Source organism: Camelus bactrianus, chromosome 27 (genome assembly GCF_048773025.1).
Source record: "Camelus bactrianus isolate YW-2024 breed Bactrian camel chromosome 27, ASM4877302v1, whole genome shotgun sequence".
In the NCBI taxonomy this organism is placed as follows: Eukaryota; Metazoa; Chordata; class Mammalia; order Artiodactyla; family Camelidae; genus Camelus; species Camelus bactrianus.
The window spans coordinates 26,761,623-26,782,547 of NC_133565.1; the positions used below are offsets into that span (position 1 = coordinate 26,761,623).

General features: G+C 35.7%; 1 protein-coding gene across 3 annotated transcripts in view; it reads right to left on the reverse strand.

Annotated features, from left to right (window-relative positions):
- Positions 1-1,249: 1,249 nt before the first annotated feature.
- The window catches only part of SEC11A (SEC11 homolog A, signal peptidase complex subunit), a 31,093-nt gene continuing 11,417 nt past the window's right edge, over positions 1,250-20,925 (reverse strand). The window contains exons 2-6 of one of the 3 annotated variants that reach the window (XM_010955109.3): positions 18,874-18,983; positions 13,984-14,133; positions 7,977-8,096; positions 1,961-2,018; positions 1,250-1,773 (exon numbers count right to left, since the gene is read on the reverse strand). In XM_010955109.3, coding sequence (XP_010953411.1) covers positions 1,723-1,773; positions 1,961-2,018; positions 7,977-8,096; positions 13,984-14,133; positions 18,874-18,983 — 489 coding nt within the window. In that variant the 3' untranslated portion in view covers positions 1,250-1,722. Of the gene's footprint in view, positions 1,774-1,960; positions 2,019-6,097; positions 7,297-7,976; positions 8,097-13,983; positions 14,134-18,873; positions 18,984-20,925 lie in introns of those variants that run through there. The other 2 variants (XM_010955111.2, XM_074354049.1) reach the window with 2 other exon arrangements.

Below are 20,925 nucleotides of genomic sequence, written 5' to 3' on the forward strand. Positions count from 1 at the left end.
CAAACTAGAGCATCCAGCAAAGGAGTAAAAACAATAATTTCACAAAACTGAGTTTGAAAATATGCCAGTGAGGAAAATATTGACACTTTCCTTCCCCTAAGTATATAAGGAGGAGAAATCTGGATAGCTGAGACTACAAGTACAAGTACAAGGATGTTTACACTCAGGCAAGCTGGGACCACAAGGAACTTTGGGATCCCACCCTTTGGCAGCAGAGCACACTACTTCTCCCCTGGAGTGGTCTAGAAAGGCTGGTACAAAAACAGAGCCAGGGCACTAAACAGGCCGAGCAGTTAACCCTATCCTCTGCAGGTGACTGGGAGGAAAAAGTACTACATGAGTCTTAAAGACAAGTTCAAAGAAGTACTTGTTAGCAGTAAGTTGCCAAGTTTCATACTCTGTTGATAGCATTAAGAGCCCACATCCTAGATAATGGATTGAGGATGGCACTGTTCTCTACAGGGGAAGGCTTCAGAAGATTAATTGTCCCTCTTCTCATTCCATTAGCATTAAAGTATGGACTGATTTCCACCTCAGTTGAACAAATCATAGAAACCATTCATTGAGCCCAACATAGAAAACTTGCTTACTTTGAGATTTCACAGTAATACAAAAAGAGAACAGAAAGGATTAAGAGTATTTTGTGCTTAAAACGCATAAACTGACCCCCCCCAACTCCCTATTTCCCTAACTGCCTCAATATTAAAAGGAGAAAAACACAACTGGGCTTTGCCTTTACTACTTTGAACCTTTCCTTCTTTAAGTCTGCATTAGAGAAAAGCAAAGCCAGGCACTTACAAGAACAGGTTAGGCAAATTAGAGTTAAAAGAAAACAAGCAGCATGCTTGCCCTCCAGCACCTTTCTCATGCCTCCCCCAGATGCTAAAATTCACTGACATCTTGTAGAAAGGGCTGAGAATGTCTCAGGTGTAGAAAAGGTTATGAGTCTAAGCAAAGTGAGATTTTCTGAACCTCTCAGCAACTAGCTGGGTTTATGTGTATCTGAGTCATACCCTAGTGAAGAATCAATTTTAAAACAAAGAGATTTCCTACGAACATCAATCGCTATGTTTGCTTCACAAAAACAAAAACAAGACAAACAAACAAATGCCAGTTGTTAGTATTAGGACAAACTTCTTGGCTGAAGAACTGTTCACATCAAAGCCTTTACCTTCCCAAGGGGTACTAAGAACCAGCACAGGGAAGCAAATTTCAGCTTTCCCGACAAACACAAGTCAGGGATAAGGGGTTCAATATGCAAAGTCTTTTATTTAAAATTTTGAAAAGTTAAGACTATGACCACCTCAGGATATGCCATTCCCATTATAAGGAGGAATGGCAGTTTCAAACTCGTGCAGAGCTGCATTTTCATTTACAGAACTCTGTAGGCACTTTAGAAGTGAAGCTTGGCTTCAAAATACAAACACTGGGGGCTTTGGCTCAACCTTTTAATATAAAAAATTCACTGATGTACAAAAATGCGAAAGTGTGACAATGACAACATATGAAATTCTGTGACTGAAAGTCCCCTCGAGTGCACGCTGTGGTGCACATGCACCCGCCCACACGTACTCTGGCATGGAGACATAAACTAATGCAAACCAGTGCTACCAAGAAGCGCCAACATGTGTGTTCGCCATCCACCAACCACAGATCGTTATCTACTCCAAATATTCAGTAACAAAAAGTACAGCATCTTCCAGGAACAGCAAGGTAGACTTCTTACTCACGATGGACCAGCACAAATAAACCCAGCAAAAAGAGTACTCCATACTAGAAAATAAACACAGTACCCCAAGTTAGAGAAGCTTTTAAAAATTCACAAATCCTCAGAGTTAATTAACAAACTGGCCTTTGTAACTGATAAGTCACTAAACTAGACAATTTAGTCTTCCATCATTTAACTGTAACCCATTTAATAGTTTCCAAAATTAATGAAACATATAGTACAGGATCTTACCTTAAATTTAGGATAGTCATTCATGAGGATCGTCACAATCCCAATATAAGGAACAAATCTAAACAAACAAACAAACAAACAAACTGATCATCACAGAACTTCCTAAGAGGCTGTTATCATTTAATGAACACTCTCAATGTTTTCCATAGAACACTAATTTTCAGCTTACAAAGTCTATTTGCATATACTATCTTTTTAGATCCTTTCAACAGCCCATGTGATAGGGAAGTTAAGGATATCACCATTTTATAGATGAGGAAACAACTGCTCATGCCCAAGGTACGTGGCTTCTGTGTGGCGGAACCAGTACCAGATCCAAGGTCTCAGGTCTCTAGTTGGTGACTCTTAACACTACGTGCGGATTTGGGGCTAAGGCCTGGGTTTGTTGTCATAAATTCTGGGAGCTGTTGATCTAGTTGGGGAGACAAGGCAAACACAGCCAGAACATTACAAGGTACTTCATGTTAAGTATCCAAAAAGTGAGTGTAATAGCTCTATTATAGTACTTAAGATTTCACCACCCTCTTATTTTTTAACCACCTGTAATCTGGCTTTGGCTCTCTCGGACTGCTCTGGAACAGTTTAAATCACTGTATGCAGATGAGTCTCAGCTATCTTCCTTTTCATCTCTGCAGCATTTGACTTCCATGACCAGAAACTTGCCCATGAAATCTTTCTCCGTGGTTTCTGTAACACACCACAAGTCTCTTTCTCCATCTACCTCTTGGCTGCTATACTTTTGTTTGTTTTCACTAGCTCTTGCTTTCCTCTTGTCCCTAAAGTCTGTCCCCTCAAACTAGGTAAAAATCACTTGTTAAATAATCTCATAGCACCTGATATATTTCCTTTGAAGTCTTTACCTGGAGTTTAATTACATAATTAATTGCTTAACTAGCTGTATAGTGTCTGTCTCCCCTACTAGACCCTAAGGGCAGAAACCATGTCAGTTCTGTTCCCTATTGTACCTTCAGGACCAAATATAACATTTGGCACACAGCAGGCATCCAGTAAATACTGCCTGCTTGAATGCTGGAATGTTCAGGCCTCGTCTTTTTCCTTTGGGACTCTCATTTTCTCCCAGGACTTCAATTCTCCCTCAAAGCAAGACTCTTCAACCATATAATAATGCAGGGGAGAAAGAGATGTGAGAAGAAACAGCAGTTAAAATTGTATAACTTTTCTTTTCTTCCTCTTCCACTGCTGGACTTCAGACTGGACTAGGTGGTACTGTGCTAGAGCCTGTCCTAGAGGAGGGAGATTGGGCTGAAATGGAGACTGAACTTTGCATACTTTAAAACAGCCCAGATACTTTTTTTTTCAGAGCATCCACAACCTTGGCACACACCAAAGGCACACAAACAGAAATTACCTCCTATGTAACACCTCTACCGTCAAAGCTTTAGGCACTCTTGAAAAAAGAGAAAAACAGAAATTTTATCTTTGGTGGATTTCACTTCTTTTTAAGAACTCCTCGTACTTCCTGTCTCCTGTCCTCACCCCATCCTGCTCCTCTCCCTTCTGGCAGCCTTACCTAGACCCATCTCTCTCTTTCCCCGTACCCAAACTCCCATTCTCATAAGTTTATATTTCTTAAAATCTACACCTCCATTGTGAGAATCACTTGGGCATCTTGCTAAAAATGAAGATTGCTCTATCTTCCCAGACTTACTGAGTCAGAGCACCTCTCAAAGGTGGGACCCAAATGATGCTTCTGCACACTAACATACAAGAAGCACAGTTCTAGCAAGTGAGGTGTAGTGACAAATAATATCCCCTCTGGGGGCCCATATTTCAGTTTCAACCCCTGGGACCCTTAAGAGATAAAAAGCAACAGTCACTACAGAACAGCATAGCTAAGCTCTGGGAGAGAGGATAGAGGTTTTCCATATTTTCAGTGCACATATTTTTTCTTTTTCATGCAATAACTATTTTTTTCATTTATAACATCTTCATAAAAGCAGTGAAGGAATATCATCTAACTTAAGAATGTAAAGGCAAATGCCACACAGTAAAACGCAGATTAAAAGTTTTTAAAGCATCTGTGACTTCTATTAAAACAACATGAAGCTGCTAATTCTGGACTGGTGGTCAATCAGCAGCTATTCTCATGGGTAAAGACTTTCACTGTGACCTCCATGCAATAATATTTATGCTCAAAAAACTACAGTGATCTTACAGTCTTATGGGTTATCCACAGAACCATTTTTTCCCCTAAGGTGGCTTTTCCTTGCCCACCATAGTGAAATAGAAGCAACTAGACCTTTGGGAGTAATATAAGCAAAACATTAAGTTTGCCAGAATATGACCGGCAGTGCAAAGTCAAACAAAAGATTTAATCATCTGTACCACTGCTTCCCTCCACGGACAGAGAGCCAAGAGCTGCTAATCAAGTGCCTAACGCTGCTGTCGTCAGTCACCTTTTTTTTTTCCGTCAGTCGTCTTAAATTCAAATCAGCTGCACTTTTTTCCTATGCTGCTCAGATAAACTCTGTTAAAGCAGAGTTGATAATAAGCAGAGGTTTAAAATAAGTAAAACAAATGCCATCCACAAAGCCAACTTCAACACCAGCCTGTGCTGAGTATGGATAAGTACATGTCCCTTGGAGCTCTTGGGATCAAAGATGTTGCTAAGGAAGGAGCCTCAGAAGGAAGAACTATCTGCCGATGTTTGGGGAGAAAATAACTTTGTCAGTTGTCACAAGGAGTCTACGTGTAGGAAGTGTGGACCCCAGTAGTTGATTTAAAAAGGATCACTGTTTCCAGCCGAGAACGACCTGTTACAAGTTAAGTAAAAAGTATGTTTTAAAAGCCTCCTCCAAAAAAAAAATAAAAACGCCTCCTCCATAAAACTGACTTCAGTCAATAGAGCTTAATTACTCTGCCCCCTTCATTTTTATTCCTCTTTTCATTATCAGTATTTCTCTATTCCCTGATCTCTTGCTAGGCTTTTGTCGTTTTCTCCTGTTGCTTTCAACTCTTCTTTGACTAACAGTTTCTCTTGTGTTTTTCAACTTCCTGAATTTAGAATCACCCCTGTTATATACTTAGTCGGCTCAGTATTAGTTTCATTTTCTGAAATTGTTTTTATTACATGCAACAACATGAATGAACCTTGAAAATATTATTTAGGTGAAAGAAGCCAGATACAAAAGAACACATATTGTAAGATTCTGTTTATATAAAATGTCCAGAACAGGCAATCCACAGAGACAGAAAGTAGATTAGTGGTTGCCAGGAGCCGCAGAAAGAAGGGGATGGAGAGTGACTGCAAATGAGTACACAGTTTTCTTTCTGGGATGTGGAAATATTCTGGAATTAAATAGTGGTGACAGTTTTACAACCTTGTGAATGTAATAAAACCCACTATACCGTACACTTCAAAACAGTAAATTTTATATCCCAATATATGTGAATTATATCTCAATAAAAATTTTTTAAACTCGTTTTTATTTAGGGCCTTAGGCCTCAGTGTAAAATTTTTCAGTGTGCAGCTGTTTGAAAACAAAAAAAAAATTTTTAATGCATAAAGACACCCATACCACAGTCATAGACTGGTCTACAAAAAATCCCTACCCTGAAATATAGTTTAGCATTTTATAAATACAATTTCCACAAAAGGAGGTGATGTGCCCCATTATGTGTCAAGGGTAGGTGATGATATAATCAACAAAGTGTGCATTTGTACAGTTAAGATTCTGTGTTCCTGCTGTTCATGTCTCAGATGTTTATACTTCATGGAAAGTTACTTAATTCAGAGAGTACCAGGCTATAACATTTGTTTTGTTAAATGAAAGCCTGAAAAAGGCCTATACTTTTAATGTTGGGATTTTAGAAATAACACTGCATACAGTCTGGGATTTTTCAAAAATTCTTCATAAAGTCAAGTTACCTGAGTAGAAGAAAGCCTCTACCCTTTCATAGGATGATACATTTTTTACCCAAATGGGGCTAGAGTTAGCAGACAGAACTGCATTAAACACCTGCAAATCAAGATCCAGATAAAGGGACACTCTATCATACTTGTAGGAGTATAAATGAAACTGTATGGCAAAATTTGTCAAAAGCCTTAAAATATGCTTATGTTTTACCTGGTAATTCTACTTCTAAGAATTTACTATGAAGAAATGATTAGGCAGAGGCATTAAGATAAGTTTAATAGGAATGCTCACCATAACACTGTTCACAATAAAAAAAAATCAAGGCATCCAATAATAGGAGACTGGCTAAATAAATATGGTCTTTTCACACAGTAGAATACCATACAGCTTTGAAAATAATGACATGGAAATAAAGCTTCTGATTTGTAAAGATATTGATAACTTTGGGGAATGAAAAAGAGGTTATAAGTAATGTGACCATTCTCTCCCCATACACAGAATGTGTTTACGTACTATGTATACACACATGTATATTAAGATCTGCATATTTATATATAAACATTAAAAGAACATAAACCAAAAAATTAAAATATTTATGGAGGGGGAGGAGATGGAGAGAGGTGACTGTTTTTTGATGACTGTTATTTCCTTATGTTTCTACAGGAATCTGTACATTTGTACACAGATTAAAGGAAGAAAAGACTCAAAGAGATGATATTAGCAGCACCTTGGGAACTGAGGGAAAGGGGGACTATGACTTCCGAGAAGCACTGAAGATCTAATTTGAATTATAAAAGTATAGTTAGCTCCATCATAGGAAAAGAAATTCCCTTGAATTGGAGGCATGCACAAAAAACCAGCTCTGCAGAAGACAAAACACATGGGTGCTTCTTCTGATCCGATCTCTCTGGCCCCAAACTTAACATCTCTTATGCTGTAACTGAGACAGCTTTCACTTAATAACTTGAACTTATTTCTTTACGGGAACATAGTTCCTCAGTGTGGTGGCATGTCTGCTAGTGGAATCATTGAATCCACAGTGACTATTCTAGGTCAGAAGGAGCAGATGTTCTGACAGTGGTTAAGAGTGCCATGAGGCATCTAAATAGTGAGAACAAGCAGTTACCCATCTCAGAAATGTTACGCCAGTAATTCTGGTGTGATGGTTAAGAGAGTGCACTCTGGAGTCAGCCAGCCACTTACCATCACCAGTGTGACCTTAGATAAGCAACCTAACATGTGTTTCCTCATCTGTAGAATGGAAATATTAGGGTTGTTCTGAGGTTAAAATGAGGTAATACTTATAAAGCACTTAAAATGAGTTTCTGACACATAGCCCTAGTAAATGCGAGTTATTGTTAATACTATTAATAACATGAAGGTAGTAATAATCCCATACTTCCTCATACCAATAACTTACAATTCCTGTCCTCCACTGATCTGTTCTCCTGATAAAATCTGAAATAAACAGGCTTAATATAACTTTAAAATTTCACTTAACCCCAGTAATTTCAAATCTAGAAATAAAGCAGTATGGAATAAATTAACATGATAAAATTAATCTAGATGAACACTTTGTAAGTTGCTGACTCAGTAAATACTTAAGAAATGTAAGTTTCAAGAAGCAGAATTAATACTGCTCTTTGTGGGAGGGTATAGCTCAGTGGCAGAGTGCATGCCTAGCCTGCACAAGGTCCTGGGTTCAATCGCCAGTACCTCCGTTAAAAATACATAAGCAAATAAACCTAACTACCTCCCCCTAACCCCCAAAAAGAAAAAAAAATACTGCTCTGGATTCCCAGAGCCTAGCACAGTATAGACATTAGAAGACATGGAAGATGCCCAATAACATTTCTTAAATGAATTAAATAAACAAATGAGTTTTTAAATAATCACTCCAATTCATCCTTATTGCTAATATCCTATTCTTTTACAGCACCCCATATCCTCCCCTCTGGAGCACTAAACCTTTAGTTTTAGATGCATTTTAAGAAGCGTACTTTTTCAAAGGACACAGGTAACTTGGTAGAACCAGGACCACGCTATTATATTCATATGTATATGATCAGACAATACGATCAAGAAAGTCATTTTCAAGTGACACGAAAAGCTCCTTAAATGCTCCCCTCTATACTTACCCCCTCGCTCTCCCCACAACATCCTTTTTCTCTAGCCAGTGTTGTCCTTGTTTATAGAGGCCTCGGTCATCAACCGCATTGTTATCTCCTTTGGTCAAAAACTTGATATGTCCATTTTGCCTTAAAAGAGTAAGGGAAACCCAAGATATCAAATACTGTCATGCCACCTGAAAGCACAAAATTTGTTCTTGTTAACTGAAAATATCTGTGGAACTGTGGAATTTTATCATCATTCCCAATAGCAAAATAATTCTTTAGCTAAAAGGATGTTCACAGCTATACTGTTTATACTAGGGAAAAACTGGAAACAAGTGAAAAGTCTAACAGGAGTTGAAATACTATGCAAACATTAAGGATGATGATATAGAAGAATATCTAGTGACATCCAAAAATCATACAAATTTTATTAAGTGAAAAAATATTACAAAATAGCACATACAGTATAATTTCATTTTTATATTAAAATAAACACAATCAATCTTCTGGAAATACAAAGAACAAAGAAACACATTAAAGCACCCCATAGGATATAATTGGCGAAACGAAGACTACAGAACTACAGGATGATCCAGCTTCTTCAACCAGTAAGTTGCAAGGAATAAAGAAAGAGAAATAATTTACAGATTAAGTAAGATATTAAAAAGCCATATTAACCAGTTGCAACTGAGGATCTTATTTGATTCTAGATCCAAATAAACTGTTAAAAAAAAAAAGTTGATATAATTGGGAATTTGAACAAAGATTGGAAACTTGGGGGGCAGGGTATAAGCTCAGTGGAAGAGCACATGCTTAGCATGCATGAGGTCCTGGATTCAAACCCCAGTACCTCCATTAAGACAAACAAACAAACAAACCTAATTATTACCCCCACAAAAAAATTTTTTTTTAAAAGATTGGAAACCTAATGTCAAAAAGGAATGACTGGTCATTTTTTTAAGGTGTAAGCATGCTAACTGTAGTTATATTTTATTTAAAGGCTCATTGGTTATGTTTTCTAGATATTTACTGAAATATTTACATATGATATCACATGATATCTAGGATTTGACTCAAAATAGTACAAGTAGGAGAATGAGAAGAGGTGGTAGTGTAGGTGGGGCAGAATTGACCATATATTAATAATTATTGGGACTGGGTGATTGGTACATGGAAATTCATTATACTGTTTTGTCTACTTTTGTGCATGTTATAAATTCCCCATATTTAAAAAATAAAAGCAAAAAAGAAAGACATTAAACAAGGTCTAAAATGATAGACTAAGGTGTAAATAGCAGCTACCTATGGCTTTCTTTTAGCTTACCTTTAGCTTCTAATTTTTTCTCCAACAAATATACATTACTTTTACCTGCCAGGATTTATGGAAACAGTATCTTACTTGATCAGATAACTATTAGTTTAATTCTACTAAAGAACCACGAGGCTTCTAGTAATTTCAAAATTTAACTGAAAGCAAAAATTACAGTTGATAAAGACTATCTTAAAATTAATTCAAGTGAGTTTGGGTTAACCACTATACTAGAAAGAAGAAAAATAGCTTCAACTCCTATTGAATAATATCTACTTAGATTCTAAGCCAGAAACTAGCTCACTAGACACTAAATCATCTGCAGATAAAACTAAATTGGGAGGTGTTGCAAACACTAAAAACAGTCAAGTGCAACAGTCTCATTAAAAATGAGATTCCAATTAGAAAAAATGCAAATGTACACAGAGAAATAATCTGCAGCTGACAACTCAGCAAATGAAAGAATGTCTGAAAAATCCTGGAGGGTAAAAGAGGGCAGGTGCCAAGAGTGGGGCTAGCTCCAAGAGTGAAAGTCGGGAGCAGCAGGAAGGAAGAGTCAATTCAACCATGAAGTAACAGCAACCCCACAGAGGCAGAGAAATAAAATCAAGTATGAGGAGAGAAAAACTGGAAAATGGGAATCTCCCCATGAAAGGAAAGGGATGCTACAAGAGATCTGGGCTATTTCCAAAGACATGGTTTGCCAACAAAACAAACAAACAAACCCAATTTCCCCGCTCTGGGATGTAATCAGAAGAGACCACCACAACTGTTCGAAAAACATAGCTTTCTTTCATTTACTTAATAGTGCAAGAAATAGTCTCTTGTGGCAGCCAGCTCCTATTAAGCCTGCTATAAAGACCTAATCCAGCACTTCACAACCCATAGGCCCCAAATCCTGACTGGCAACATTTATATGGGACTTTTCCCTTGCTAGCACAGGGACCAAATATTTAATATTATCAATCTCCAAGGAGCTCAAAGCACTTACAGTTTACTTCAAGCATCATAATACTGTGATGTCAGGAGGGAAGAAATAATTGCTTAGATAAGATAACAAAGACCCCCAAGAGCCAAACGGGTACAAAATGATGTATCTATCTGTACAGAAAAGAGCAAAGCTAAGGACTAGGTCACCCAATGGTGAAATTTCTCCTTCCAAATACTTGATCATATGCCACTATTCAATTTCATCCAATTATAATACTTCCTATAGGCTGCACTTACTAAATACATATTAGAGTAGGCTACACAGTAAGATAAAGTAAGAGTTTATACGTGGCAAAAAAGTAAGTATTAAGAATGGCTGACTAACAGGTTAATATGACGAGCTATCCAAGAGAATTAAGTCAACTGATAACACTGAATAGCTAGCTCACCTTTTAAATTAAAAAACAAACTTCACTATTTTCTAGCTCTTTCCTAACTCATCTCTTTTGGAAGAAAACGGAAAATAAGAAACAGGTGAGGGGAGAACAAAGACATTTTTTGCTGTTTGCCATAGTACATATAAACTTGCCTGCATACATAGCCCTCATGTAGGAGTGAGGAATAATAATTTTCCTTTTTTAAAAAACTTAATTAAAAATATATTAGTAACTACAATAATTGCAGGACATAGTTAAGCCTTTTTAAAAAACAATGCCAGCCACTTTCTCACTATTTACTATTGTCCCCAAATACTGGAAGTTTCTTAATGTTTCTGATAAGAGAATTTTGCCTGAGCTCAGTAGTGCACTAGAGAGAAGCCCTAGATTACATGCCTTTTTCCACTGCCTAGTCATATAGATCAGTACACATAATTAGTCTCAACTGGAGAACAGGCAGGACTAGGCACAAAGAACAGATTCAAATTCATGGACCCAGTACCCTCATATTAAGCAGCACTTGGCAAGCTGATCTTTAGTTCAGGGGTTCTTTGCATATGTGGTAATATCAGGTATATTCTACCATATGCTCATTAGGTAATCATGTTACAAAATAGTATTGAGTAGATCCTAGTATTACATGGCGGCGGGGTATATGTTTATAAGACAAAGAGAAATACTTCCAATTTTAATATTTTATCTCTGGATTCTAGAATTATATGTGATTTTGTTTTCTATATTTTCCAATTTTATACAGCATCATGTATAAGAATATACATGTAATAAGAATGTTCATAAGATGGAGATTCAAACTATTTCAAAAAGATACTTGCACCCCAGTGTTCACAGTAGCATTATTTATAACAGCTAATACATGGAAACAACTTAAATGTCCAGACAGATGATTGGATAAAGAAGTTTTGGTGTATACACCCCCCCCCCCCCAGAATACGACTCAGCCATAACAAAGAACAAAATAATGCCATTTGTAGCAACATGGATGGGCCTATAAATTATCATACTAAGTGAAGTAAGCCAGAAAGAGAAAGAAAAATACCATGTGTTATCACTTATATGTGTAATCTTTAATAAAAAATGATAAATGAATTTATTTACAAAGCAGAAACAGACTCATAGACATAGAAAATAAACTTATGGTTACAGGTAGTGAGGGAAGAAAGTAAGGAGGGATAAAATGGGAGTTGGGAATCAGCAGATACAAACTACTACATATTTGGGATTCACAGATATTACTATATATAAAATAAACAACAAGGTCCTACTGTATAGCACAGGGAACTATATTCAATAGCTTATAATAGCCTATGATAAAAAAATAGGAAAGGAAATACATATATTCATATTTATATGTAAAACTGAGTCACTACGTTGTACACCAGAAACACAACATTGTAAATCAACTATACTTCAATTTAAAAAAGAAAAGAAAAAGAAAAATGTAAAAATAGAAAAAAGAAGTAAATTTAAAAAAAAGCAAAAACAAACAAGATGGAAATTCAACATATGAAAAAAGAGCTTTATACTGTATTTACAAATTTACGAAGTTACACAGAAACAGATGGAGAAGGAAAGGAGGAATGAGACAAGAAAGAAGTCAGTTGGATAATTCCCACCTCTATTCTTCTTAAAGCTCAGGATTTTATTTATTAAAACAAGGTTCAGATAAAAAAAAATGAATGAATAGTGCAAAAACAAGGTTGAAAATGTTCAAGACACATTTATTACAAAAACTTAATCCATTTTGGTTGTCATTTGGTCTCATATTTAAGAACAATGTTAATACTATTAAATCAAATGATTATTACAACCAGCTATTTTAGTCTCCTCAAAAGAAAAAAGGAAACTGGAAACTTTGGAAGATTAATAGGATCTGTTATCTAAACAGCCTGCAAACTGAAGGCACCTCAAGTGTCTAAAGTAAATGACCAATAACCTCAGATTACAAATAACCATACACGTTAAAGTATTTGGAATTCTGTTAAAAATTATTCTCAAAATTTAAGGTATCTGTAATTTGAGACAGTATCTGTCAAAGAACCTGCCCTGAAACAAGATAACTATTTCAAAATAAAAACTCAATTTCAAAGGATCACCTGTAAAAATGAACAACTTCTGCTCTACCCAAAATAGGACTTGGGTTTAATTTGACTTTCTCTGATAAATAAGGGGAAAATTGGTTCTGCTTTGTTCACAATAGGCAGTGCTGAGAACAAACAATACAAATCCACTTTAAGAATCTGGCAAACACTACCTGTACTGAATAAACCTTCACAATCCTAAAAAGAACTAAGTTATTCCTTATTAGTCAACAATAGAATGTTATTTAAAAATTACAATCTTTCAATATACTGAAGTCTGGGGGAAAAAAAAGAGCAGTCAGATCTTTCTTTTATCAATGAAGAAAGCTAAGCTAGAATGTTTACAGGGACTTTCAAAAAGCAACAGTTGACAGTTCCCTCTTCTGTAAGTGGAAAAAATAGACTACTTGAGAGGGTGGTAAGTATGAGCATTTATTTAGGGCTTCCGCATACTCAAGAACTGACATCAATCCCATTGTCTCACTTCCCTGTGTGTCCTTCAGGACATACCCTTGTCTTTCATTTCTTTCTTTCCTTCCCTTCTGAAAGTTCTCCTTAATTAGAAATATTATAGATTTGGAAGAGTAGGGTGAGGAATATGTAGTTGCACAGGGGAAGCACAGGCTTAGAACCAAGAGATCTTATAATTCATCTTCCTAAACCTCTTTCCATTACAGACAGGGAAACTGAGACCCAGAGATGTGAAATCTTTTGCTCATTGTTATGCACACCTCTACCATAGCAGATTCTAAAGACTTTCCGTATGTCCTTTTCAATTATAAAATGCAAGACTCTGTATTTATAAGAATAACTAAGATTCAATGAATTTTCTTTGGAATTAGAAAAAGTTGATATATTGATTCTTATTTGAAATGTCTGTGAGATTGCCTTAAAGGGTTGGGGTTTTTTTTGTTTTTGTTTTTTTAAAGATTAGGGCTACCTCATCAATTCTATGAGAAGACTCTACTGTGGTCAATCTTTACGTCATGTTTTTTCTGGGGTTATATACAAGGTTACTGATCTGGTTAAGAAGTAGAAAGGAACCAAGAAACACCTTCAGGGAAATAAATGAATTAATAAATAAGTATTTAATTTTCCAAATGTTCACCAAACTTTCAGACATTGATAAAAATAGATCAGAAGAAGGACCTAGGAGTTCTCCACTCTTTCTTAATTTTTAGGCTATCAAAATTAAATACTGTAAACACTAAAACTGAAAAATATTTTAAAATAGAGAAGATATAGTTTGCACATACTTTTCATGAATCTTCAAGACTCGGTGAACTATAGGAATCTCTCTTCCTTCTATCCTAAAAACAACAATTTCTCCCACTCGTATGGGATCTTCAACTCGATTTGTTAGAAAGAGAAGATCTCCTCTATGAAATGCAGGTTCCATGCTGCCACTGGGAGGGAAAGAATATAACAGTAAAAGAAAGTCTGAGATTAAATTTACTTTCAAAGTTAGATATTCAACAAAACAATTCAAAGTATCACCTTTGGAATATACTTAACACCTTAACAAACATATCAACATCATCAAGTACAAAAATGTGTACTGTCCTCCATATATGGTTTCCTTAGACTAATTAGTTATACTAAAGATTTCCTTTAGTTAACAGCCTTCATTAACTAGTTCCATTTCAAGCATTACTATTCAAAGGAGCTTAAATTTTGAAAAGGGCAAGGTTAGTAATTCCTTAACCTTTTAAAATTTCAAATGACAAACAGAATATAAAAGAATGAACTTTATAATCACTGCCCTTCTTCTCACTTTATTTGAAAACACTAAAGCTATTTAAATATTCAAATAACAACTGGATCATCTTCTGCCATTTATAAAGATACAGACCAAGATGACCTTATGGTTTCAACCCAACAAGAAGGAAAAACAACTTATCAAGTCAAAGAACAGTCAGCTACAGAGATAATGCTTGTGTCCTCAATTTATTTATTTAAAAAAGAGAAACAAGAAAGAAAACCAAAGGCAAAAGCAGAGATTTTTGCCTAAGAATTTCAGAAGCAAGGAAAGAATTCAATTCCATGGTAATTAGTGATGACAAACTTCTAGGTGTCTTCTCACCTTCACGTGTTCTTCCCTATACCAAGTTCTTCAAAAATCCTAAGATATATGCACTAATGAAACTTGTCTTTCTAAGGAGTAGCCCATTTGTACTATTTTCAGAAACTCAAGCTCCAGTTTTTAATAACAACAAATTTAGTAAGAAAAGAAATGGATAAACAAAGAATAAAATTCAATACAGGAACAAGGACAAAGTCCAAACACTTCTGCTTGAAGACTCTGGTCCCTCTACATACATAAGGGAATATATAGCAGTGGTACCCAAACTTGGCTGCACAGAAGAATCACCTAGGAAACTTAAAAATCTCTGTGCCCAGGTCATATCTCAAACCACTTAAATCAGAATGTTTGGAGATGGGAAGCAGGCAACAGTATTTTGTAAAAATCCCAGGTGATTCTAATATATAGCAAAATCTGGGAACCACTAGAAATATGGATTTTCAGTACATGTTTATTCTTAAAACTTTTGTTAAGGTTCCCCATCGGGCAATGAGTTCTCTTCCTCAGAAGCTGTTCAGAAGACAGAACGTGTTTGTTGAAAATATTATACAAGGCATTATAGACATGAAATTTTCAAGTTTTTATTTTGGTTGATTTTTTTAAATCAGTGACATCCTTTGCTCAAATAAAACCTTGCTTGAAAATTATATAAATAAAATAGATAAAAGCTGAATTGTTCTAGTTGATGACGCATCTTTATTGAGCACTTATTATATGCAAAGTGCTAATTCTACGTGTTTTTTTTAAACAATCTTTAGAACAACTCTATAATGTAGATATTATTATTACCCCAACTTTATAGACAAAGAGACTGAGGCTTAGAAAGGCCTAGAGTCATAAATCAAAAAAATGATAAAGGTGCTATCTGAACCAAGGGAGTCCACTCTCACTGTGTTAAACTGCCTCTGAGACACTCCAGAATTTTAAGCAGGGAGCATCATCATCATATTTACATTTAGAAGATATCACTTCGGAAGCTATAGAGTACATAGAAGACATTCAAATATTTATTGAATTGATGAGTAAAGTGGAAAAAAGTGAGAAGGCAGACTGGAAACCAGCTGTCCAGGCTATTACTTTATAAATGAATACTTAGCAACTATTAAAAGTATTATGGGGAGGTGGGTATAGCTCAGTAGTAGAGCACATGCTTAGCATACATGAAAACCTGGGTTCAATCCCAGTACTTCCATTAAAAAAAAATGTTATTAAAAACATGGGAACAGGACAATAAGAGGAAAAGATAGAGAAAAGAACACACAGAACTACCTCAATTATGTAAGAATATACATGAAAAAAAAGACCAAAATGTTAACAGTGAATATTCCAGAACTATGGGTGAATTTGTTTCAACTAGTTTTTTTGTTTTCAACATTTCATAGAATGAAAATATATTAACTTTTTTCCACTTATGAAAGAATTTTTTTTTTAAGGTCGCTACAACAGCCAAGGCAGGAAATAATGAAGACTTGAAACAGAACAACAGTAGGGAGGACAGTAATAAAAGGGTGGAACAGAAAGAGGGAAAATAAAGAATTTGATGGCCAATTGGATACGACACACGGGAGGATCAAGAATGACTCTGAGGTTTTTAACATTGGCAACTGAACAGATGGCCGTGACAGTCACAGAAATACAAGGAAGAAGAACAGGTCTGTGGGAAAAGGAGATGAATTTCACTTTTATCAGGAGGAGTTTCAAGTGCCTGGTCAACATCCAGATACAGATGTTAGCGCAGGATGAAAACAAGAGCGTGGATTCAGGGAATAAAGTCAGATGAGAAAAAAAAAAGATTTAAGAATTCAGGTATGCTGGGATTTCAAAATGTAGAATAGATAAACAAGATTATACTGTATAAACAGGGAAATATATACAAGATCTTGTGGTAGCTCACAGCAAAAAAAAAAAAAAATGACATTGAACATATGTATGTTCATGTATAACTGAAAAATTGTGCTCTACACCAGAATTTGACACAACATTGTAAAATGACTATTACTCAATAAAAGAATGTTAAAAAAAAACGAATTCAGATATGGATGGCAATTAAAAAACAGATAAAAGCATGTGGTAAGAGGATCATTAGAGAAAAAAGCAGGGGCAACTTGTTAAAAATTAAATAAATTACTAGTAAACTTATTACTATTATCTGATTAAGCTATACTTTTAAATTTAACACATCAATCATTCTCAATTTTATAAGAAGTTATATATAAATTAAACCGACTTCAGCTTTATAAAGGGGACAAAACTAGTTCTGAATGTTCCCTGAAACTTCAGTTAATAAAATAATAAGAACGTATTTGTCTTTTCCCCTAGTGGCTTCACAAAAGTACCAAAAGTGGATTCCTAGTTGGCCTGAGTCCTCTGGGGCATATTTGGTTCCAGGTTTGAACCTGGAAGTTTCAAGGTTGAAGTTTCATAAAAATCACATATATATTACCCAATCACATAAATTACTTTCTCTAATGACTGTTCCTTCCAGTCTTGACCAGATTCTTTTCTAATATGATCTGTTCTCTTTTCATTTCTTTTCTTTATTCCACTTTGGCAATCAGAAAAGTTCAGTATACAAATAACCTAGCTACTTAGTAACCTAGTTACTACGTAACTTATCCGAACACACCTTTTTAGTCCCAACTGATATTTTCAGGACCACCAAAGTGCTAAGCAGGTCCTTGGTCTCATCCTCTACTCACTCCACCATTCCCAGTTTAAAGGTCACTAGACTGTCCATAAACATAACCACTGAAGGGAGCTCAATCTGAAATAATCCCAGAAAAATCTCCAAAAGAAGCCTCCCTGGGCCTCCTCTCTACACCCTTTCACCACAGTGCCAATTACTGTGGCTTCTCCTTCTGTTAGTGTTGAACACATCGCAAACTGAAGCTCTCCACTGAATTCAAGACTGTCTGGGAACTTAGGGCCACATCACTGTAGAACTGGAAAGATACCTGATATCATCTACGTCTAGCCTTTCTTTTGCAGATGAGGAAACTATGATTCAGTGAATAAGTGACTTGCCCAAAGTGGCAGTTAGACAATGAAAGAGCTAGAGACCCAAGTCTATATACTACCATAGTAGTACAATAAATGCTTTCCCAGCTAATAAAATCCAGACATTTCACTGGATCTCTAAAATTACAGATGCATCTGATTACTAATAAAGGCCAGCCTAAGATACGAGTAAGAGTCTGAGTAGGGCAGGAGTAAGACCCTGGAGACCCAGTGCTTCCAACCACTTGTTGCTGGAAGTGCATCCTAGTATGACAAGAAAGAGTCAAATTCATCTTGTTAAGGTACTACTATCTAGGCTCTAGATAATGCTAATGATTCAATTTATTTTATATTTATACTCCACTATCTCCAGCAAAGACTTGAGATAGATTACATAATTAAGCCCCAAATAAGATAGATCTATAATGATTCAATTAAATAACCAAGTGGTAATTCTCCAAAAATGAGCTGCTAAAGTAGGTTTTTTCATGACTAAGAGTATGAATATAAGTACAGAGAAGGAAGACAGTAGAGAAAAAGTCAGTACCATTTGTCACTTTAAGAGACAGCATTAATATATTCAAAATTCCTGACGTCTACTTGAAGTGATATTTAAAGGTCAGCAGGAAACATGGAAATAATTAGTGATGCTTCTGTACTGACACTGAGAACACGCTGGAGAAAAACTCTTAGTTTGTGGAGATGATACATAAGCTAGTAAATTAACAACTAAATATCAGCCCTGATAAATCAAAGTAAAGAATGTAGAAGACAGAAGAATTACAGGAAAATAAAGTCACTGAAACACTTAAAGAGATGTGCCAAAAACAAAGCTCATACAGCAAACATTTCATAGAAAGGCCATGTGCCCTTTGGGGTCTGAATGAAAAGCACCTAACAAGATTGAGAATTTCTCACAACTGAGAAATAGTAACTAATTTCCTTCCAGGCCCTCTTTTGGGAAAGAGTAGTTTCTAAAGAAATGATATATCAGTTATTCAATATCTCAATTTCTCCTAAGTAATGCCATGCATTCCATGACTTGAAAAGAAAAATTAGTTGTTACCTGAGCACCACTACAATTGGACTTTCACTTCCAGTTATGACCATTAACCCCTTCCAGATCATCAGTGCCGAGGAAACAATCATTCCAAAATTTAGGACTTGATAATAGAGCTGTAACAACAAGAGAAGAGATCAGATCCATAATTATCCCCACCCTGGAAAGCAACTGACAGTAGTATCCTCTTAAAAGTTTCAAGTAGGACTATTAAGGCAGCTTTAAACATTCTTTAAAATACTGTAATAATTATACCATCAGTATCCCAGAACAGTCCCCCTTCTCTCATCCAAAGTACTATGCTCTGTTTTGTTTGCTAAAACACACTACACTTATATAATAATATTATTTTCAGAATTTTTCACATAAATTATTTCATTTGGCTTCACAACCATTCAGCTTAAATTCAGTCACATCCACGATATATGTAATCTATCTCCGCTAACAGTAATATACCTCTGCTTCTCAACTCCTCTAGTTCTTACTTTTCTACAATACTTATCCCTTGATAGTCATGGGTATTCAAAGACATTTAACTCCTCCTCTCATTTTAAACTTGAGGAAATAGTCTCAAAGAGAGGAAATGGCTTCACCAAAGTCACACAGCTTTTCAGTCACATAGTTAGGACTTGATGGCCAGCCTCTGTCTTACTAAATTTCCACTGCTTTTACGATTAATCATAAAATTCTATAATTTGAATTCTATAATTTGAATAATCGTAAAATTCTATAATTTGAATTATAATTTCTATAATACCAGAAAGGTATTTCATATTTCTGCAGCAAAACTAAAAATTCACACTGAAATAAATAAAAACTAAAAATTGCTACTGTTAACCAGTTCAAACCTGTTTTGCTGAGAAAAATCTTTCCATTTTCAGAAGGGCACAGATGTAGCATTGTCAGAACAGGTATGGGATAGCTAATGAAATAACTGTTCTTTAAAAGAAAAATAAAAGACTTAAAAATTCTGATTTTCTTCTTTTCTGTGTCTCTGCAACAAGGTCACCATAATTACCCTTCTCTTTTTCTTCAGACATGTAATACTACTTTTCACTATTGAATCATTGTTGTGAAATATATCTAATCACCAAGATCATCTTCATCATTCTTACTAGAGAAAGAGGTTACAAGTCCCTCACTGTATATAACTGGTATGTTCCTTAAGAGGTGCCTGTTTGCATACTGCTAATTCAGTCTCTGCGAGCCAAAACCTACACAGAAGCACACTATTTGCTGAAACAAATACTCTAGCTGAGTAAATCTGAAAATGTCATATTCCTCTTTTTCTCCCCTTTTTCTGCCAAAATCTTTATTCAAAAGACAAACATATTGCCTCCCTAGCCCCTGCTTTCTTCACTACTATATCTGAATATTAATGAACGTACAGAAAAAAGTGCTTTTTCTGGTACTGGCAAAAATAAGGTGGCAGCTATCTAACCTCATAGCATTTGACCACATCAAGCTACTTATTAATAAGACATCATGACATATGTGGAGTAGCAACCACAGAACTGAATAGCCTCATTATTTTTTCTAAGAAGGGACTAGAGCATTATGTTCCTCAGTGCTCTACAATTGCTCCAACTTACAGACTAGAGAGTTTCCAGGCCACAGGGCTAAAGGGAAATGATGCCAGACCCTAGAAGTCTCTGTGACTTGAGGATAAAGATCTGGGAGTTTGGGGAGGTGAAAGCAGTTTAGAGTATAGGGCAGTACAGAAATGAGAACTATACAAAGATCTACAGACAGTATCTCCACAAGTCTTCAGCTGAGTGATGGTCAGCAATGATCAGTACATTCATTTGAAGGAAGTATAAAGAATGGAAAAAAATACCTAAAAGGAGCAGATGGAATAATTCTCAAAGCTCATATGGGGCAAGAGTAATTTGTTTTGACCAGCCAGAGTGGAAATCCTCAAAACACACAGGCTTTGGATAGAGTACTCAAAAGTTACTGTTTAGCTGTGGTGCAAATTTAGCCTTAGACTGAAGGCTGCACTGGACTTAACAAAGCCTTTTTAAAGAGCCTTGAAAGGATTAAATTGTTTCTAAGTAA